Genomic DNA, 23,340 nt, shown 5'->3' with positions numbered 1-23,340 from the left:
ATAGTTGTTAAGGAGATTGCTAATGTGTATTTCCACTCTTCTTAGCCAAAGAGCACTGGAGGTTCTCTCTGGAGGCTATTGGTTTCCTATCCTTTTAACCTCCCAAAGAGAACACATGGTTCTTCCCTATTTGAAAAAAAAAAATGGGAGTTGCTATTTCATCATTTTGAGTATAAACCACAAATATCTCAGTCATTAATCAGTGCAGGGTTCTTTAAACTGTTTTAGATTTAGATAATAAAGGTAAACTGGAACAAATGATCAATTATTTCTTTATAACTTCCAAACATCTTACTATCTGTAGTTTTCTTGATAACCCAGATAAATATTGGGTTAGAAAATAATCTTTGGGGCTGGAGACAGAGCTTTGTAGTTAAGATGTTTGCCTGAAAAGCCAAAGGACTCAAGTTTAATTCCCCAGGACCCATGTAAGCCAGATGTACAAGGTGGCACCTTCATCTGGAGTTTAGTTGCAGTGGCTGGAAGCGCTGGCATGTCCATTCTCTCCCTCTCTCTTTCTCTCCCCCTTTCTCTCTCTCAAATAAATAAATATTTTCAAAATAGATCATCTTTGGTGGCATCCAAAATTCTTCACTGTGAAGTATGCCTTGCTACTTGACTCATCCTTATTCTACTTGGATATGTGTCAATTTTGAACACTTTTCATCTCCTGCTAGAGAAATAACCTAGCTTTGAGTGTTACAATGAGAATTTTTAGCAAATTGATAATAAATGGTTTGCAAAAGTTGTAGTTGAGAATTTCATTTGCATTTATCTATGTTTATATAGTGTGTGCATATATGTATGTGTGTTCATATGTGTGTGGGTCCATGTGGATGCATCCTTGCATGTGTGCATGCATATAGACATCAACATTGGGTATCTCAGTTGATCTCTACTTCAGCTCACCAATTCAGGTAACTAAGAAACCCTAGAAATCTCTTGTCACTGTCTCCATAGCACATTAACCTCCGGACCCAGCTTTTGCATGGGTGTTGTGGATCTGAACTCATGTCCTCAGGCTTGCAGAAGAAGGACTTTACTCGTTGGGCCATCTCCCCAGCCCTCATTTGTTTTAGTACTAAGAACTGTAATGTAACATCATACCTCAATTATTACTCCGTTTTTGTGACCTTTTTTTATTTTTTTTTCAAGGTGGGGTCTCATTCTAGCCCTGGCTGTCCTCACGGAGTAGTCCCAGGCTGGCCTTGAACTCACAGTAATCCTCCTACCTTTGCTTCCCAAGTGCTGGGACTAAAGGCTTGTGCCTACATCCAGCTGCAGCTTTTTTAAAACTTTGAGAATTTTTCCAGGTGTGGTGGCACATGACTTTAATCCCAGCACTTTGGAGACAAAAGCAGGAGGATTGCTGTGAGTTTGAGGACACCCTGAGACTACAGAGTGAATTCTGGGTCAGTCTGAGCTAGTGTGAGACCCTAACTTGAAAACCCAAAAATAATAATAAATAAATAAATAAAAATAGAGAGAGAACGGAAGAGAGAGAATTTGAAGGTGGTGTGAGAAACTGAGAGGGAGAGGTCCTCTTGAGAACAGGCATTGACCACTGAAGAAGAAATAGGCATAGTGGGATATGAGGCCAGGGTTTCTCACATAGATATTACTACTCTCAGTCTACTATGTCTAACATAATAAGTATGCTTTCTTGGCTTTTCTTGATTTCGTTATTTTTAAAGCAGAGTGTTGTTGTTACTAATTTAGGAAGGGGAGTTGAAATCCTAAACCCTTACACATAAAAATAATTGGCCTAATAATAACAATGTTTAGTCTATCTTCTTGTTGGTGTATTAACTTATTTCCTTCTACTTTTAGTGCATTGTGTCAAAAGGAAAATTTACCTTAATATTTTAATCTTTTACTTTTAGGTGCAGTTTTCTTGGTTATTTTTTGCAGGCGCGATCCCTGTGTTTTTCTCATTTTTTATTGTAACTCTCCTATGCCATTATAATAATTGGGACCCTGTGATGGTTGGAGTAAGAAGAATTTTTGCCTTTATATGCAGAAAACATAGAATTCAGAGGTAGGTTTTTTTTTTTATTACTGACAACTTCCATAATTATAGACAATAAACCATGATAATTTCCTCACCCCTCATGTTCCCCTTCACAATTCTACTCTCCATATCCCCTCTCCTCTAAGTCTCTCTTATTTATATGTTATCATTTTTACCTTCTATTATGAGGGTCTTGTGTAGGTATTACCAGGCACTGTAAGGTCATGGATATCTAGGCCATTTTGTGTCTAGAAGAGTGCATTATAACTATTCCTACCCTTCTTTGGCTCTTACTTTCTTCCTACCACCTCTTTTGCAATGGACCCTTAGCCTTGGAAGGTGTGATAGAGATATTTCAGTGCTGAGCACTCCTCTGTCACTTCTTCTCAGCACTATGGTGCCTTTTGAGTCATCCCAGTGGTCATTTCCATCAGAAAAGAGAAGTTTCTTTAACCAAAAGTGAGAGTAGCATTAATATATGAATATTAACAATCAAGAAAAGTGCTTACCAGGCAGTTTGGTGAGCATAATATATGCATTTAGGCAGATAACAGCAGGCACTACACCCATAGGGCTTATGACTTCCCCTATCATAAGCTTTCAGTATCAGGTATGTGTTCCCTCTTGTGGAGCAGTCCTCATGTCCAATTAGAGAGCGGTTGGTTTCTCCCATAACAGACATGCCACTATTGCACCCGTTGGCTCATTTGGCCTGGTTGGCCCAACTTAAGGCTTACAATGACTGCTGTTGTTTTACTCCACTGATGACTTCTCTCTCTCCCATGGAGCTGCATTCAGTGTGGCTTTATCCAGCTTTCTGTTAGTTGGTCTACAGGGAGGAAGTTTTTAGCTCAGCTCCAGCAAGATTTCTCAAGTGACCTCGTAGCCTAATCATGTGGAGTTTTCAGCAATAAGGTCTACCATTTACTCCTGGTGGGAAACCCAGACCCTCAGCAGTAGCCTATAATGTTTTGGGAACATCAGGGATCTCCCTGGCCAACAACTCACTGGAAGGTATCCTATCCCTGGCCACGGAAATTTTCCAGTAACAATCTATGGCTTCTGGATGTGCCATTGTCCAAAAAGTTAGGTTTCCATATGACTTAATCATACCTTCTTCGATTTTTAAAATTTTATTTTATTTTATTCATGGGGGGCAGGGAAGAGGCAGACAGAGAGAGAGAATGAGTGTGCCAGTGCCTTCAGCCACTGGAAACAAATTGTAGAAGTACATGCCACCATATACATCTGGCTTACATGGGTCCTGAGGAATTGAACCTGGATCCTTTGGCTTTGTAGGCAAGTGCCTTAACTACTAAGCCATTCCTCCAGCCCCCCACCCTCTTACATTTTTGTTCCATATAGATTATTTTATGTTTTTTTTTTATTTTTTGTTTTGAGACATTGTCTCACTGTATAACCTACACTAGCCCCAAATTTTTGATCTTCCTGCCTTAGCCTCGGGAATGGTGGGATTCCAGGTGTTTTTCAGCAAGATCTTACTGTAGACCAGACTGACTTGAAACCTACAATGTAGTCCAAGCTGGCCTTGAACTCATAGTGATCCTCCTACCTAAGTCTCCTGAATGCTGGCATTATATGTGAATGCCACCAAATTTGACTCAATATAGCTTTTAAAAACTGATGTTTATAGTTGAGTGTGGTGGTATGCTCCTATGGTCCCAGAAACTCGGGAAGTTGAAGTAGTAGGATTTCCAGGCCAGCTTCCTGGTGTGGTGAGTACGTGACCCAGGAGTACCATGTGGCCCAGGATAGTATAGATGTTGCCCGATCAAAAATTATAAATTTACTTTAAACATTATATGACTTTATTTTGTGATTGTTATAACTTGATCACACTCTTCTTGAGCATGATCATTTTTATTATTGTTATTTAGAAACTTTATATGGGCACATGTGATGGTATCATGCCCCCTTTACACTAAGAGCCCTCCTTCAGTGGGATTGCTGATGTGGGATGGTAGGTAATGAGTTGTGAGAGTATCAGTCAGTGTAGAAGTGGGAGCAATGCCTCTGGATGGTCCCTCTAACTCTGTGGCTCTTAAAATCTTTTCACCTCTACTTTTACAAAATTCCCTGAACCTTGGTGGATGTGTTTTAAGTTTACTTTTGTGCTCTTTTAAAGCTACTTTTTAATTTACTTATTTGAGAGAGAGAGAGAGAGAGAGAGAGAGAGAATGGACATGCCAGAGCCTTCAGCCTTTCATTGGTTTGAACATCATTCTCATAGAATATATTAGCATTATCTCAGATGTCTTTCTTTTCCTTTTTAAAATTATTTTTTAATTTCTGATTATTTTTATGTGAATATGATGTGTTATGTTCCCTCTCTCTCTCTCTCTCTCTCTTTCTGTGTGTGTGTGTGTTCATGCATATGTGCCCTTGGGGCACCCCATGTGCTCAACTCTGGTGGCTGCAGCAGAATGTCAGGGGTCCTTTTCTGTTGTTCTTCTACCTTTTCTTATTTGAGCCCAAATCTCTTTCTGATGCTGGAGCTTGCTGATTTTCAGGAGCTCTGGAGATTCCCTGGTCTCTGCTTCTCTTCACAGGACAGGTGTTACAGACACACATAGCTGTACCCATCTGTTTTATGTGGAGTCCGGAGATTTGAGCTCAGGAAGTCTCAATCCCTCTCAGGCCCTCATGCTTGCACAGGAAGTGAGCTTAACAACTGAGTCATCGTTCCAGCCCTCATCTCTTTCTTTTTGACAGAAAAAGTTTTTTACACTTTGCTATAACAAGAGCATGGGACAAACATGGGGAATCTTTCCCTCCTCATGGTTCTGCTCCTAACTGTACCTTGACCTCACAACTTCAGACAATGTAAAAGCCCGTTTTTATAGTTTTTTTTTCAGTTCTAAAGCTTTTCTTAATCATAAATTACCTCTTTTCTTCAGAGTTCCAGAAGACAGTGAACAGTGTGAGAGTCTCATCCCTATGCATGGTGTTTCTCAGGAGGATGGAGCTAGCTAGCTGCTATGGTCCATACACAGGTTTGTAGGTGAGCTGACATTTTTGTGTCATCATATTCTTACTCCTGTAATATTCAAACACAGGGTTAATTTTCCATACTGAGCTATTTGAGAGACAATAAAACTGAAGGTGTTGTGATTTCTGGAATCGAACGGCCTTGTTACAGTTCTCCAGCTTCTTTCACAATTGGTTGTATGTCCCTATGCAAGCCTCTTAACATCTTTGTGCCTTTCCTATAGCAGAACTCCTTCACAGGGTTCTCAGAAGTATTAAGTTCAAAGTGTGCATGGCATTGGTACTGGTACATTTTGACCAAGTCTCCTTCATGCTGAATTAGCATTTTACTTAGTGATCTACTTCAGAAAAATACTTTAAATTTATTTATTTATTTGCAAGCAGAGAGATAAAGAGGAGACAGACAGAGAGAGAATGGGTGTGCCAGGGCCTCTAGCCACTGCCAATGAATTCCAGATGTATGCATCCCTTCTGCATCTAGCTTTTGTGGGTGCTGAAGAATTGAACCTGGGTCCTTTACCTTTGCAGACAAGCACCTTAACAACTAAGCCATCTCTCCAGCCCTCGATAAATATTTTTTGTTTTGTGATTACAAATTTTTTTAAGTAAAATATTTCAATGCATGTCCAGTCTCCCCTTGCTTCTCTCCCCACCACCTATCCCTGTCTCTCTCTCTCTTTGAGGTAGGGTCTTACATTAGCCCTGGGTAACCTTGTAGTGTCAAGGTAGCCTTGCACTCACAGTGATCCTCCTACCTCTGCTTCCTAAGTGCTGAGATTAAAGGCGTGCACCACTGCATCCAGCTGTCTCCTTCTCTTTTCTCTTTTTATCTCTCTCTCTTTTTCTGCTTTAAGTGGCACAATGTAAGCCCTTATTATTTGACTGCTTTTTCACTTAGTGTTTCAGAAAATTGTTCTTATTTTAAAAATTTTAAGAAATGTTATATGAAATTTATTGGTTTACTAATGAATCCTTGAAATAAATTCAACATATGTTTGCTATTTACAAAAGTGATTGTTTATTTAGAGTAAGACAACATAGTAAATAACTTACATTGTGGAGATTCAGGTCCCTTTCTTTGGAAGTGTCTTTAGGCAATTTCTGTTGAAATGTTTCCTAATTGCACTTCCCACCTAGAACATCCTACAACTCCTGCCAATGTCAATTACTCACTTCGTTCTTGAAGCCTGATTTTCATTATCTTCTTAGTAAATTCATCTCTGCTAAAAGGCTAATTATCTTGGTTTTCTGTTTTTCTTTGTTGGGTTGATTTGTAATCTAGTGTTTATTGCTATGACTATGTCTGTGCACACAGTTTGAACTGTGGCTCTTCAGGACTTCCTGTACAAAGTGGCTTCTCTATCCTGTTGACCCTGAGGAAATCATATTAATACACTCAACTATAGCTCAGCACAAATGTGCTCACCTTGTGAGCAAGGCACTAGGCTTATTCCCTAAAATGTTAAGTAAATAAATAAACTCTTAGCTAGTTCTTTTGCTGTTTACCTACCTCCTTGTTTCTTTCCTAACCATGCTAATACTTAAAATGCTGCGTGTTATTTAGTTTTGGGTAGTTTCAGCTGACCTTTTCTCTAAAGCCGATGAGGAGCCCCACTCATGGATCCACATTGCTTACCTTCCAATTCTGTATCATTCTTTCCTCTCCATCATCCCACTGAACATTGTGGTACAAACCTATAATCCCAGTATGGAAGGTAGAGGTAGAAGAATCAGGAGTTTAAAGCCATTTGCCACTACATAGTGAGCTCAAGCCCAACCTGGGCTACATGAGACCCTGCTCAAAATAAAAAATAAAAATAAAAAGAACTTAGGGTCTGGAGAGATGACTTAGCACTTAAGGTGCTTGCATACAAAGCCAAAAACCCAGGTTCCATTCCCCGGGGCCCACGTAAACCCTCTCTCTGTCTCTTTCTGTCAAACAAATTTAAAAAATAAATTTAAAAAACATAACTTAAAAATAAAGAATTTAGGATTAGCAACGTGTGGGGGCCAGCGGCTCCTGGGGTGGGTGCATCATGGATCTTCACTATGTCAGTCATCTTCTCGCCTTCCTGGCTACGAGGCATGGTGAAGATCAATCAGGACATCATCCAGCGGCTCCTGGAGGAGAATGACCAGCTGATCCGCTGTATCGTGGAGTATCAGAACAAGGGCCGAGTGAACGAGTGCATGCAGTATCAGCACGTGCTGCATAGAAATCTCATTTATTTAGCAAACATCACAGATAGCAACACAGCCATTTCTTCAAAAGCACCAGAATAATCGTCCTGGTGGCCAGCATGAGGAATGACTGAATGTGGATCCATCCCCCATGAGACAGAATTGTTACCAGCTCAGCTATTTGAAATATTAGTGAAGGTTGTGTGGAAGTGTGAAGAAAATTATGAGCTCACTGTCTTCTCAATGTAAATAGCAAGGAATTGAGCAAATCCCTCAAGAAGACTGTAAGGCATTTAGGTATGTGACACCAGTACCACTTTCAGTCAGCAATTAACAGTAATTCTAGTTATTATCGAATATCATGTGATGATAAGTGATGCACTGATTTCTTCAGTACCACAAAATGTCTGCTGATTTGTCTGAGTTTGGAACAAAACAATGTTACTACATTACATATTGTTCATATCAATTTAACAATATTTAACAATTCCCCATTATTAATTATTATTATTATTTGACTATTTGTTGGAAAAAACAAATAAGTCATTTTTCCTAGAATTTCTCATGTTCTAGAATCATTCAGTGAGGTCCTTGTAGTCCCGCTATGCCCCACTGCCACCCACGTTTCCTGTATACTGGTAGATATAGAGATGGTTCTGCAAGAGGGTGACAAATGTCTCATTTGGGTCACATAAGAAGTGACCTGATTTATTTTCAAGTGTCCAACAGTCTTTCATTTATATTATAATCCAGCTTTTAACTCATTAGGAATGACATAGGTGATTTTTTTCTAGTGTTGTCATTTCTTCTGCCTATTAAAAAATAAATAAAGCTGGGTGTGGTGGTGCACACCTTTAATCCCAACACTTGGGACATTGAGGTAGAATCACTATGAGTTTGATGCCAGTATGAGACTACATAGTGAATTCCAGGTCAGCTTGGGCTAGAGTGAAACCCTACCTCAAGAAACCAAAAAGTAAATATATTTAAAAGAAAGACCTTGGGCCGGAGAGATGGCTTAGTGGTTAAAATGTTTGCCTGCAAAGCCAAAGGATCCCAGTTCACCCACGTAAGCCAGATGCACAAGGGGGCGCACTCATCTGGAGTTCGTTTGCATTGGCTGGAGGCCCTGGCAAGCCCATTCTCTCTTTCTCTTTCTTTCTCTCTCAAATAAATAAAATATTTTTAAAAACAAAACACACAAACAAACAAATAAAAAAAGAACTTAGAACTTGGGTGTGGTGGTGTTCATGTCTTTAATCCCAGCAGTTGGGAGACAGAGATAGGAAGATCACCATGAGTTTGAGGCCACCTTGAGACTTCACAGTGAAATCCAGTTCAGCATGAGTTAGAGTGAGACCCTACCTTGAAAATCAAACAAACAAAAATTAGAAACGAAAACCATCATCCCTATACAGTTCCTACATAATTGCATGTTTACAGTTTTATGACTACATAAATATTAGTTATAAGGGCTGGAGAAATGGCTTAGCGGTTACGCATTTGCCTATGTAGCCTAAAGACCCTGGTTCAAGGCTCAATTCCCTAGGACCTACGTTAGCCAGATGTGCAAGGGGGTGCATGCATCTGGAGTTCATTTGCAGTGGCTAGAGGCCCTGGCATGCCCATCCTCTCCCTCCCTCCCTCCCTCTCTCTCTCTCTCTCTCTCTCTCTCTCTCTCTCTCTCTCTCTCTCTCTCTCTGCCTCTTTCTCTGTCTGTTGCTCTCAAATAAATAAATTTTAAAAAATAAGAAAAATATTAGTTATAATAATAAGCCATTCTACTTGGTGTTTCCCCTCTTCTTTCTAATCTGTTTAGAGAATCTAGTAGAGAAGCTATTTTGAGTGGTTGTAAGGTGAGGGAACGCTGACTGCTCATTCTATTTTCTTCTTTTTAGCTACTTTCTCATCCCTTCTTATAGGAGCACTTGGTTGTACTTCTCAACTGCTACCTAACAACTATTCTCCTAGTCCATATGGTTTATTCCTTTTAAGAAAAAGTACCTTTGTTGTCTTTTTAGTGAGGTTCTGGCAAAGAAGTAAGGAAAAAGTATGCCATCCTTAAATTAGAAACCTCAGCCATATACTCAGTTGTTTTTGAAAATTTGTGTGTGTGTGTGTATGTGTATGCATATGCGTGTGCACAAATGCATGCATTTAGTGGCCCTAAAACTACTTCAGGTACCATCTACTTTTTTTCTTTTTCTTTTTAAAATTTTTATTTATTTATTTGCAAGGAAAGAGAGAATGAGAATGTTTGGGCAAGGGCATCTAGCCACTGTAAATGAACTCCAGATGAATGTGCTACTTTGTGTATCTGGCTTTACGTGGGTATTTGGGAATTGAACCAGTGTCATTAGGCTTTGCAGGCAAGCACCTTCACTGCTCAGCCATCTCTCCAGTGTCCTTTTTTATTTTTTCTTTTGAGGCAGGGTCTGTCACTGGCCGCGATCTTGTCAAGTAGGTTGGACTGATTGAGTCCCAGGCATCCTCTTATCTCTGCCATTCCAGACCTAGGGTTACAGGCACATGCCACTGTGCCCACCTTTTCTTAAATGTGGGTGTTAGATATCAAACTGAGTTCCTCATGCTTTCTCAGGAAGTTCATTACCCACTGGGCCACCTCAGCCCTCTTTAAAGCTTTTGAATGCTGTGATTTATAGTTTATCTTTCCATGGCATTGCATGCAGTATTCCCATAGTCATATTCAAACCCACCCCACCCTGGTAGTATTTCAGTGTTTGGAGAAGTGAGGGCTAGATAGAGAGAAGATGAAAACAACTTAGAATATAATCAAATAGTATAAGACAGGGTAGAGTACACATGCAGCTCTGTACTCCTAGAGTTCTGATAGAATATATCAGGAAGACAATTTACTGCTTATACACAATCTTTCATAGTCTTGATGTTGCCTTTGCCATACCTTGGAGCTCCGTGTCCTGAGTTCCTAACACTCCTCTCAAGTTCAGCTGTCCCTTAAAGTAAAATTTATGAGATACATATTTCAACATTAGGATAATTTGCTTTTCATATTATAAACTGTTGAAAATTAAAATGGTAAAAATTGAAACTAGGAGCTATAGAGATTGCTTAGTGGTTAAGGCTCTTGCCTGTGAAGCCTAAGGACCCAGGTTCGATTCCTCAGTGCCAACATAAGCCAAATGCACAAGATGACACATGCATTTGGAGTTCATTTGCTGTAGTTGGAAGCCCTGGTGTGCCCATTCTCTCTCTTTCTCTCTCTCTTTTTGTTTCTACCTACCTCTTCCTCTTTCTCCCTCCCTCTCTGTCTTTAAAATAAATAAATAAGGCTAGAGAGATTGCTTAGTGGTTGAGGTGATTTCTTGAAAAGCCAAAGGACTCAGGTTCAATTCCCAGGACTCATGTAAGCCAGATGCACATGGTAGTGCAGGCATCTGGAGTTCATTCACAGTAACTACAGGCCCTGGCATGCCCATTCTCTCTCTGTGTCTGCCTCTTTCTCTGTCTCTCTCTCAAATAAATAAAAGTGAAAAACTTTAATAAAATTTAAAAATAAAAATAAATTAATATAATATCCTTAAAAAATGGAAACTAATCATTTTCTGTGTTCTTTTTTTGTCTTTAGTTTGATGATGGAGCATTATACAACGCAGAGACAATCTGGAGAGTTTTTGTAGAAAAAATGGTTCAGTGCCTAGTCTGAAAAATAACAGTTTCAGTTCGTTGAAACTCTAAAACATATTTTCCTCATGTCAGTTTTCTTCATTTTCATAATGAAGTATTTTCTACGTTGTTGTGCACACATCACTCCAATTACATGATTTTCCAGTTCTCAGTCCCTTGCCAGGGCTGGTCTGCCTTACATATCTCAAGGAATTCACCTGGTAACATCACTCAAGAAATCAAGGAATGCAATTCTAGTGTTCTGTTGATGTTATCTTCACATACTTGTTTAATGCTGGGCTATAGTGTTTTTAAGAAAGCATGTAAGTGTGTAGATCCATATTTCTGACAGGTAATATGCCTGTAATTGGTACAGATTATATGTTTGAGTTTTATTGACTATGGCAAAAACCAACTATACAAAAAGAGTTTGTGTATATTACAAGTATGTCCATGCACATTGGAGGAACTTTAAAGTGAATAACTAAGAAAGAGTTCTGGTATACTCACACTACATACACTGTATTATCTTTTCATAGCTTTAGGTGCCTTGTATCTTACAAATGTGACAAACCTTAGCAGATTTTTAAAGGGGAAATATTGTCAAATGAAAAACTGCATATCCCTAAAGGGTGTATGGCTGTAAATTTAATTGATAAAGCTCTGTTTAATTTAGAGTTTTAAAAAAAATTATTCTCTCTTCAATTAAGCAATTTTCATAATGGAATGATTTAAATTGAAGTGATAAAGAGTATTATTAAAATAAAATGTTTGTATATGTATTTGTGTATTAAAGATATGTATCAGTTTTGCATTTTTTTCCACATATAAATCTGTCAAATTACCCTTGAACTGGATGCTTTATCTTTAAATTATGTTAGTTTTGCTGCTAAGTAAACTTTAATACTTACAGTATCTGAAAGAAAGGCAAGGAAAGATTCTGCCCCCAAAATTACATTTTAAGTTTTCCAATGTCAAGATTAAATTATATATGAAATATTTTTAATTCTAACTTCTAAATTTATGTGTGTCTTATGTGTGCCCTTTGCATCTGGATTTGTTTGCCATCATGAGCTTGTGCAGTACTTGCTAGCATCTGGGTAATCAGCATCCATTTCCCCTTCAAGTATGTGAGACTAGTTCTCTTCCAAATCTCTTAATCTGATTTTTAAAAATTCCTCTTGCAGAATCCATTTCAGTTTATCCTATTGACAAGCTAAAGCTGCTCTGGCACTTCCCTGAGCCCACAATTGTTAACCATCCTCCCACTTAGTCCAGAGAACCTTTGTGTTACATTAATTTACATGATTGTTTGTCATATTTAAGTTAAAATACAGGTGGTTGTCTTTTCACATAGCACCACCAATAATTGGTAGGCTAAAAATAACGCTGATTTTGTTACACTGTTCACCTGTGTATGTGTATCTTGATGGGATAAAGACAATTAAGGGATGTGGACTTCCAGGGAGTTTTCTTTTAGAAACAAGTCACTGAAGTAACATGTCAATTACTCCAGCACCAATTTTGGCTGAAGTTTACTGTCTATATTCCTCTAATTTTCATTTGTGTTGATTGATAGTTCATAAAGATTTTTAGCAATTTATGAGGTAAAATAGTTAAGACAATGGAAGTGAAACTTGTGTTTTAAGTTTTGATTAGAAGGGGCTGTGAATGCAGCTGAGCTTGTCCAGTGTGTAGGTCCTAGCCCTGCATAACTGGGTGTGTTGGCACGTGCCTGTGATCCTAGCACTTGAGAGGTGGAGGTAGGAGGATCAGGAGTTCTAGGACAACTTAGACTACCTGAAACGCTATCTCAAATAAGTCAATAGATAAAGATGATGGGAAGAGGGTGAGATCCACAGCTTCTGGCTGCTCCACGTACACGTCACAGGTGATGGACTGCCACTGAGGATTGGGGGTCTGATCTTTAGTCAGCATGCCGGGCCACTGGCGTGCTTAATAAAAGAGCTTCTTTAAAAGGAAGCACCACTAAATTGGTTAACCAAGGGTATGAATTACTGCTGCTTTGCTCAACCACCCATTATCTTTTCTCTCAAGTTTGATTTATCTGAGTGATTGTGGTATTTAAATTCTGCCATCATGGTGAGTAAGAAATTAAAAATTTCTGTGCTCTTGTGTGTGAGAATGATGTGTGCACACATGCATGTGTGTGTGTGTGTGTCTGGAGACAAGATCCCCTATATTCCAGGCCAGCCTCAAGCACTATGTAGCCAGTGCTGGCCTGGAACTATAGGTCTTCTTGCTTCCACTTCCAGATTGGAATTATAGGCCTCACCACCACACATGGTTTCTGCACTTTGTATTCAGGATTCATCTTTGTAAGAAGTAAGTGCAAGAAGCTGGAACCTTGGCCTGCACTTGTAGTCTCAGCTGCTAGGGAAACTGAAGCAGTAGGATCATGTGATCCTGGGAATTTGGAGCTAGCCTGAGAAACATAGAAGCATCCTATCAGTTACAGATTGAATATAAAAATGCCCCCCCCCCATGCTCATGTGTTTGAACACTTGGTTCCCAGCTGGGGGCACTGTTTGGGAAGGTTGTGGAACTTCTAGGAGGCAGAGACATGATGGAGGCAGTGGGTTACTGGAGTAGGGCCTTGAGGATTTATATTGTGGCACCATTTCCTGTTTGTTCTCTGCTTCCTGCCTTTGATTGAATGTGACCAGCTCTATTCCTGCTCCCATGTCTTCCCTTCAGTGATGGGATGAGTCCCCGAGAACTGTAAGTCAGAAGAAAGCTTCTCCTTTCTTCAGTCTGCTCAGGTATCTGTTCCTAACAGTGAGAAAAGCACAAATAACATTACCTCAAACTAGGTGACAAGACCTGGGATCATGATGACTTTAGCGTAGACCTTCGGAAACGGTGATAAGCCCCTCAAGTAACTGCTGTCATCTTTCTTTTTTTGAGAACAGTATTGACCTATAACTACAGCTTTATGAATTTCAAGACATAAAAGATTTTTTTTTCTGTTGTATTTATTTATTTATTTTTTTCGAGGTAGAGTCTTGCTCTAGTCCAGGCTGACCTATAATTCACTATGTCATCTTAGGGTGTCCTTGAACTCACAGTAATCTTATCTCTGTCTCCATAGTGTTAAGTTAAAGGCATGTGCCACCACGCCTGGCACAAGGATTTCTTATACTTAGTGTTCCATCTTCTCCTGTTCATCCCACACATCATTTAAAATCCCAGTATTTCATTGTGTTTCCGATTATGACCTTGATGAAAGCAAGTGCATTTGTCATTATTTTCTGTCAGATGATGTGAGAAAAATGAGGCGTCCTCAAAAGGCTGCTTTTTGGAGTATGAGAAGGCCACTAGCTACTTAATCTTAAATAAATTTTGATTTTTTTAAATTGAGAAACTGACTTGTGCTAGCCTGGTTTTATTGATTCCTAACCCTTAAGTGATTTTTACTGTGGAAACTGACAAATAAAGCTCATTGTAAATGGTGTCACAGGTGTACAACCTCTTCTCAGGACACATGCTAATGTCTACTTTGAAGTCAATCATGCAGAACCAACTTGGGGTTGTAAGATAGAAACTCTCTAGAAGTCATGTTCATAGTCAGGCATTAGCACTGATCCTCAGTGTGCTGGTTAGACTAGTAAAATGTCTAAGGAACAAAGGAAGATTTAATTATGAAATTATATTTTCTATCACCATTAGCACATAATTAGCCTTTTAAGCAGTACTAGTTGTTATAATTCTGCTTCATTTCTCCCTATTCTCCTTTTGAAATATACTTTATTACCAACTAAAATTTCTAGAAAAATTTAAAGAAATGGGATGAATATTATCTGGTATTTTATACTTATACCATAAAATATTGTCTGCTGAGTTTTTAAGTGGCGATAAAAGATTTATGCAATATTCAATTTATAGAAATTGAAGATAGAGCTTATTTTCAGAATTGACTTTGATATACTCAAAATTCCATATTAATATATATTAGGGCCCATTTTTAAATAGACATGAAGATTTTAGATACTGTGTATCCTTTTTATCATATCAACTTTATTTTCCAGTATAAAAATTAATAATGCCATGTTTCATAGGTATAACGTATGTACACAGGAAAATTTCCTTTAAATCTCAAAAGAGTTTAATAAAGTGAATAGTGACAATAGAAGGATGCTGTTGTTTTTATATTCATTTTCTTTTGTTTTCTCATCAGGGGTGAAGATTGCTTAATGAGTGAAGTAATTTCACCTTTAACTCTTACTTCATCATCTTCTTTTTATTCTGACTATTCTGGTTATCTAAAACTAGGTGATTTACATATCACAAAAATTAACAATCACTCTCATGTCAGTACATTTCATAACAATCCTTAAAAATTTCCTGTATCAGTCTACACTTGCTATTTGAATATTGAAGAATGAAACCAGTGACATGTTATGTGAAAGAGTAATTAGTATTCTCTGATTAGGCACATTTGCCAAAATGTTAATGTGAAATGGTAACACCTCTAGCGAGAGCATTTTTAAACTTATGGTGACACAAATATGATTTTATTTTTGAGTTAGGAATATGAGGTATAGAATTACCAAACTGAAACTTTTAACAAGTCACTTGTGAAATTTTAAGTTTTCAATTATATTTCATGTATTATATCTTTTGCAAGAACTACTTTGATGAACTTTCATTTAGATCTCTATATCCTGAATGCTAAGCACTCAATATTTCTCCACTTGGTTTTTCTGTATCTAGTTTGAATTGATAAGTAGTGATAGAGTCAGCCATGTGAGTGTATTCTTTCATCTTGGTTCATCATTGCAAGACAGCTAGAAAATTGCATTATAAGATGCATATTTTTTGACACAAGGTAAAAATAATTTCTTAAAGATTTGTACTGCATTTTGTTTACTTAGAGTAGCTTTTACATTTATTTTTCTTTAAAATCCAGTATCAGGGGCTGGAGAAATGATGGAGTGACTGCTAAGGCACTTACTTGTCTGTGAAGCTAAGGATCCAGGTTGGATTTTCCACTACCCACATTAGCCAGATGCACAAGGTGGTACAAATATCTGGAGTTTGTTTGTAGTGGCTGGAAGCCTCGATGTTCCCATTCTCGCTTTCTCTACTGCTTCCTTCCTTCCTCTCTCTTTCTTTCTCCCTCCTTCCTTCTCAAATAAATAAAAAAAAATTTTTTAAGTAAAAACAAGTAGCAGAGGCCAGTAAATTAAAAAGGAGACATAAAGGGAAGAGAAAGGAAGGGAGGAAGGTACTTAATAGGTTGATATTGTATATATGTAAGTACAGTGATTGAGATGGGGAAGTAATATGATGGAGAATGGAATTTCAATGGGGAAAGTGTCGGGGGGGGAGTTACCATGGGATATTATTTTATAATCATGGAAAATGCTTATAAAAATTTTAAAAAATAAAATAATAAAAAAGTAAAAACGTATTCATTGGTCATACACTAGAAGTGGACTCTTGTGGCAGAGTTGGTGGCCATATATCTCATGTTGCTGAGGACAGTCCTGGTTTCTACCTGTTTTCCTAGTCTAATCATGAGTAGTGTTCTTCACTTTCACAAGTGGCACATCCACACAATGAATAATATGACCCTCCTCAGGTGCCCCATGTTTCCTGACACTATGCATGTCATAATTCCGACATAACCCTGACATAATTCATGTCAGGAGATATTTCTTCCCCCAAATCTCAAATGACTCAATAATAGATAAATGCAGGCATTTTTAGTAGCTGGGTCAGCGTTCTCTCAGCCATATTCTGAGGCTTGAAAACTCTGTATGTGGTTGAGGAGCAACAAAGCAAGGCCTTGCTGATGGAATATATTTGAAGAAAACTCCCAACATAGAGTCTTTCTATTCAGCCTGTGTGATTGGCTTGTGTGCCTCCAGGAAGCAGCTGGCCATCCATTAATGCTTCTGCCTCAAAGCTATTTCCCTCCTGGAATGGACTTCACATAGATTCTGGGTTACTTCACCAAGGGCCTGGGGAGATGGCTCAGTGTGGTGAAAGGCATTTGTTTGCAAAGCCTTGGTTTGCTTCCCAAGTACCCATGAAAAGCCAGATGTACAAAGTAGCACATATATCTGGAGTTCAATTGCAGGGGCAAGAGACCTTGCTGTACCTTTCCCTTTCTTTCTATCTCTGAATCTCTCTCTTTCCCCTTCCAAATCAATACAACATTAAAAAGAAGTAAAGATCATGTTTATCTTATTCTATTGGGCCAATTTTCCTCTGCAAAGGTAAGAAATCAGTTGTAACTATTATCAGGAAATGAATATTAAGCATTTAAGTTGATATTGGGAGAAATATCCAAATTAAATCTAGCCACACAGACATAAATCACCCCCAAAACTAAGTGGGTCTAAAATATACAACAGAGAGGTCAGGGAGAAGACTCGGGGTTAAGTGTAAAGGCTTGAGTTTGGATTTCCAGCACCCATGTAAATGCAGGGCAGGTGTGGTAGTCCACCTGTAATCCTAGTGCTAGGGAAGCTGGCTAGCTAAACTCAGCTCTAGGTTCAAGTAAGAGACCTTGCCTCAGTAAGTACAGTGGAATGTGACCAAGAAGGACACCCAGTGTCAACCTGTAGACACTCTAGTACATGCACACCCCTCACACACATACACCTTTGTATGCACACATACACTTGTACCCACATACAAAAAAATAGATGATATATAAACACTTTGTGAGCCACTTTCATAAAGATGAGGGATAAAGGGCAAGTTGTACCTTCAAACAAAAATATAGTAGCTCTCTGTGTTGGTGTGAGTCAGATGACCCCCATAGACTCATGTTTTCTGAATGCTTGGTTCCAAACTGTTGGCAATTTGTGGGGTGGAGTGTTGCTAGAGGAGGTGTCTTGTTGAGGGGGCTGGGCCTTGAGGTGTTATAGTCAGCTCCCACTAGCCAAAGCTCAACTCACTCTTCTACTGCTGTTTTGTACCTGCTGTGGCAGAGGTGAAGTCCAGCCTCCTCTCACGCCATCCCTACCCTGATAGCATGAAGCTTTCCTACAAGCCAAAATAAAATACCTTTCCTATAATAAGATGCTTTTGGTCAGTGTTTTGCCTCAGAAACATGAAAATAACTACCACAGTTTCTATGGTTTGTTAAAACAAATAGCTAACTATTAGGCCCTACCTACCTATTTCATATAATACCATAGTGGAGATGACAAGTCATATATATATAATGCTGCATCTCTGGACAATATTTACCAACCATCTGGTGTTGTATATTCTTGTACATCCTATAACCTGAGTTTTAAACTCAGATAATTATTTCTTGTGAAATTTATTCTGGATAAATGGTTTAAGCATGTCTATATGAAATTATTTCTCAATTCTTGCTCTATCCTAGCATCTCATCAGGTTAACTTCATGAGGATTACAACAAAGTGACAAATGTTGATTATGTGATTAAGCTGCAAGATACATCTTCAGGACCCTACTTTACTTCACTACTGCATAAAGGGTGTGGTGGTTTGATTCAGGTGTCCCCCCTAAACTTAGGTGTTCTGAATGCTAGGTTCCCAGCTGATGAACATTTGGGAATTACCACCACCTGGAGGCAGTGTATTGTTGGGGTGGGCTTATGGGTATGATAGCCAGTATCCCTTTGCCAGTGTTTGGTACACTTTCCAGTTGCTATTGTCCATCAGATGTTGGCCAGGGGTTGATGTCCACCCTCTGCTCATGCTATCATTTTCCCTGCCACTGTGGGGTTTCCCATTAGTCTATAAGCCAAAATAAACCCTTTTTTCCCACAAGCTGCTCTTGGTTGGGTGACTTCTACCAGCAATGCGGACCTGACTGTGACAGAGGACACACTATCCGATGTACATGAAGAAGATAGGGAGGGTTTGATGAGGATGTAGTCTAACCTAACACTTGTTTCAGATATGTTCTATCAGTGAGCCCTTGCTTTGCTGCTAACCATGTACCAAGATGTTTTCAACCCACAGAATATGGCTTAGAAAATGCTGACATAGGGGCTTACCAAAGGTAAGACATATTTATATATTCATGTGTCATTTTGAGTTTTTGTTAGAGGAAATGTTTCTCTTCCTGAGATAATGAGAACTCTGGATAGATAATACATTTCCTGAGCACCGATGGCAGATCTAAAGTGCTCCACAAGCAACTTTCTGTCCCTAATTTGTACAAAGCATCTTTACGATTAGTTGTTGTAAAACATCACTCAGCATGATATTGATGAGCTGTTCCCATCCTTTTCAGATTAGATTCAGAAACACACAAAGCAGCTTTGCAATTACTGCCAATATGTCTCCTTATCAGGAAGAGTAGAAAATGGCCAACTGCTGGTCACTGAGAACAAATATCCCTTTGACACAAGCTCTGTGATGGGGCAACACTTTACTAGTGAGGTTTGGTAAACATGTGTGTTGTATACATGTGTACATGCCCTGCAGGTACCCTCTGTGCTCACATGTGGTGGGGTGGTGGGGTGCTTACCTGCAGTGGTCAGAGTAGAACATCCAGTGTCCTGTTCCATTGTTTTCTCTCCTATTCTTCTTTGATCTGGACTCTCTTACTGATACCAGAGCATGGTACTCTCCTTTGCAGGGCTGGGGGTACAGGCATATCCATGCCCACTTGTTTTTGTGGGTTCTGGAGATTCAAACTCAGGAGGTTTCAGGCCCCCTCAAGCTCTCATGTTTGTGCAAGAAGCATATGTAAGTGCTGAGGCATCTTCCCAGCTCTATTTATATGTTTTTATTTATATCTTATATATGTGTTCAAGTGTGTAAGTGTGGACACAGTGCATGTGTGAAGGTTCAAGGACAGCCTTGTGTTAGTCCTTACTTTCTACCTTGTTTGAGGCACGGTCTCTTTGTTGTTCTCTGTTACCTGCACCAGGCTACCTGGCCTCCAAGATTCCAGAGGGACTCTCATGCCTTCATTTCTCATCTTTCCATAGGCTTACAGGTTGAGATTGTCTGTGCTTAGTCTATGGTGTCTAATTTTATGCAGCTTCTGTGGATCTGACTCAGTGCCTTACCTTTGCACAACAAGCACTCTTACCAACTGAGTCTTTGCTTCTGCTCAGCCTTTGTTTTGATATTGGAATTACATTTAGTTGAAATTGAATCACAAGTAGAGAAGGATATTTTCCTACATGCAAAAAATATACATTATGTAATTCGATCAAAGAAATTCATGGTCTTTAATATATGGAATATAGCAACAGGTATAAGAAAGTAGGATACATAGGATATAATGGTTTTTCTATAGTTGTTGCTGTCAGGTTTCACATTGCTGGCAGAAAATGCCCAACCAAGAGCAGCTTGTGGAGGGGGGGGGGACAAAATATTTGTTTTGGCTTATACACTGCAGGGGAAGCTCCATGATGGCAAGGGAAAAAGATGGCATGAACAGAGGATGGACATCACTTCCTCACCAATATTAGGTGGACCACAGCAACAGGACAGTGCCAACCACTAGCAAGGGGGTGCTGGTTATAACACCTGTAAGCCCCACTTCAACAATGCACAGTAATTCCCAAATCTCCATAAGTTGGGTGCCTAGCATTCAGAACACATAAGTTTATGGGGGACATCTGAATCAGACCACCACATTCCACCCCTGGCCCCCAAAACTGATAACCATCCATGATCTAAAATACAATGCATTCATTCAATTTTAAAAGTCCCCATAGTTTTTAATCAATCCTAATGATATTCAAACATTCCCATAGTACAAGATCTTTTAACAGCCATAATATAAAAAAAATCCAAAAGATTCATATTGGCACAGAATAAACACTCACTGCAAAAGATGGCATTGGGCATAGCAAAGAAATAGTCAACCAACACAAGAGTTAAAACAACCAGGGAAAACATCAAATTTGGTAGCTCTAAGTACAACAACTCTCGTCAGTAATAAATCTCCAAATCTGGTAATTCAAACTAGCAACAAATCTCTCGAGTTCCAATTGCACCCCTCCAGCTAGGCTACTCACAGTCCTGGACAACTTCATCTGGGGCCAGCAGCTTTCCTCAGCAGCCATCTCCATGGGGTCTCCACTGCAACCCACTGCACCCAACTCCACTGCAATTCATCCTCATGGCTCTATTGAGTCTCTGTGCAGGCATCCAACAAAACTGCTTCAAACTGCCCATGGCTATTTCCAAAACAGAAGGCTGTGCTGCAAATTCCATGGCTGTCTCTTTCCTGAATTTATTATACTCCATAATCTTAGGTGGAGCACCAATTTGTTAATCCAGGGGGGAATAAAGCAGACTTTGCAAAACAGGACGCTTCTTCAGCATTGAGGCCCCTTCAAAAGATTCTGCATTCTTTCTGTCATTCCAATATAGGTCAGTTGGCCCAATCTCAGTGCTTGTAAACTCTCAATTGCAGTTGAACAAGCAGCAGTTTCACCCAAAAATTTCATTTTTTCTTCTGTGCCATATCCCTCTGGTCAAACCAGTCCATTTCTACACAATGCAACCTTGCACAAGGTCTCAGGACATAGGCATAACAGCAAGCCTCTCACACAAACTGCTTCTATCCCAGTCTAAGCAAAGCTCTTCCTCACCCTCATAAGCCAAACTCACAGTCCATAGTTCTTACTACATTCAGCTCTTTCAACTCTGACCAGAGTGGTCCATCAGGCTGTATTTATAACACTTCAAGGTGTCTCAAGCCAAGATTTCAAATACTTCCACTTTCCTGTCAAAAATCAGGTCCAAAGGGCCACAAGTCACACACTCAGGTGTCTAGTTGCAATGATGGCCCTTCTCAGTACCAACTTTACTGTCATCAGGTTCATATTGCTGGCAGAAAAAAATCAATGGAAGCTTATGGGGAAAAAGGTTTATTTTGGCTCACAGAGTGGAGGGGAAACTCCATGATGGCAAGAAAGAATGACAACATGAGCAGAGGGTGGACATTACCCCCTTGCCAACATCAGGTGGACAACAGAAATAATAGATTGTGCCAAAAACTGGCAAGAGGACTCTGGCTATAATACCTGTAAGCCTATCCCCAACAATATACTGCTTCCAGGAGGTGTTAATTCCCAAATCTTCATCAGCTGGGAACCTAGCATTCAAAACACCTAAGTTTAGGGGTGGACATCTGAATCAAACCACCCCAGCAGTGAAGTTTAACACTTGGTCTAATCTAGGAAGAATGAAGGCTAAAAGTGAAGAGGACGTCCTTTTCTTGTTTGCAACTGACCTCATGTCACATGTGTGGACAGGAAGGGAAGAGAGAGAGGGCAAAAGAGTGGGAGAGAGTAAACCTTGAGCTCTATTAAGTTCAATAGGAATCTTTGACATCATAAATAATTTTATCCAGATCTTAATTCTGCTTCCTCAATGAGTATGTTAAGTATTCTTTAAAATCTACCTTTATAAACATCATAACTATATTAAACAGCAGTGCCCTTGATGAGAGTGCTAATTTAATTCAGCACATCTTTGTGTGGACACCAACTACTTGCAAGGCTTTGGGGGCTACATTAGTGAATAACAGACTTCAGTCTCAAAAAATTATTATCTCCAGTGAGGAATATGTTGTATAAAAATACACTAAAACAATAGAGAGATGGACAGCTGCTCAGTTGTTAAGGTGCTTCCTTGCAAAACGTAACTACCCAATGTTTGATTCCCCATTACCCATCTAAAGCCAGATGCACAAAGTGGCACATGCATCTGGAGTTTGTTTGTGGTAGTGGTGAAAGGCCCTGTTGTACCCACACTCTTTCTGTCTCTCTATCTCTCTTCTTGCAAATAAGTAAAAAATATTTCAAAAAATAATAGAAAGAAATAGGTTGCAATCTTTGCCTTTAAGGAGGGTAAAAAGGTAGATATTACAAGACCATCAAAGGTTTCACATAGGAAGTCATATTGAGATGAACTAAGAAGACAAAGCTCAAGTTTTGAGAGGTGTTGAGAAAAGCAAACAACCTTGTAGAGTTGAGGAATCTGTGTGTCTGAGGGAAACTAAAAGGTCAGTTTTGAACTGGAAGAACATGTGAGGGTGTGATTGGAAATGGTGTTGGATCAACAAATTGACAGATTCACGTCAGTCAGCCCAGGCAAAGCTTGACTGCAGGAAGGATGGACCACACATGTCACAGTGACATCCAAGCTTCTCGCTGCTGTGTACCCCATTGTCCTCTGGTCACCCAGTAGATCTGCTCCCTGGCATCTGAACTGAGCCCAGGCTGAGGAACAGCGCCTTACTCCACAGGTCATCAGGGCTGGTGGAAGGAAAGACTATGGGATAACGGGGCCAGAGCTCATTGAGTGCCCTCTAAGAAGTGACCTGAGACAATGCTGCCCACATTTCACTAGCCAAAGCAGATGTACCAGTGAGAAGGGAAATGTAGTCAGCCAGTGATCTCATAGGAAGGGATGCCAACTTCCCAAAGGCTTGAGCACCAGATTGAGTCTTTTGTATTCAATTATATACATGGTTATCAGCCATAGCAGACTTGGGCACAAGATCATGTA

General features: G+C 39.4%; 2 protein-coding genes across 3 annotated transcripts in view; both read left to right on the top strand.

Moving 5' to 3' along the window:
- The window catches only part of Slc35f5 (solute carrier family 35 member F5), a 49,737-nt gene extending 37,879 nt beyond the window's left edge, over positions 1–11,858 (top strand). For both annotated transcript variants that reach the window (XM_045149680.1, XM_045149679.1), the window contains 3 exons: positions 1,884–2,038; positions 4,930–5,033; positions 10,809–11,858. In XM_045149680.1, coding sequence (XP_045005615.1) covers positions 1,884–2,038; positions 4,930–5,005 — 231 coding nt within the window. In that variant the 3' untranslated portion in view covers positions 5,006–5,033; positions 10,809–11,858. The remainder of the gene's footprint in view (positions 1–1,883; positions 2,039–4,929; positions 5,034–10,808) is intronic.
- LOC101616126 (SS18-like protein 2) lies at positions 7,070–7,387 on the top strand. The gene has a single exon (XM_045149681.1). The coding sequence runs from the start codon at positions 7,070–7,072 to the stop codon at positions 7,301–7,303; it is 234 nt and encodes a 77-aa protein (XP_045005616.1). The 3' UTR covers positions 7,304–7,387.
- Positions 11,859–23,340: the final 11,482 nt, after the last annotated feature.

The sequence above is a fragment of the Jaculus jaculus genome, chromosome 5 (genome assembly GCF_020740685.1).
Source record: "Jaculus jaculus isolate mJacJac1 chromosome 5, mJacJac1.mat.Y.cur, whole genome shotgun sequence".
Classification (NCBI taxonomy): Eukaryota; Metazoa; Chordata; class Mammalia; order Rodentia; family Dipodidae; genus Jaculus; species Jaculus jaculus.
The sequence above is the reverse complement of the archived record's forward strand: the minus strand, read 5'-3'. Positions and strand labels throughout refer to the sequence as shown.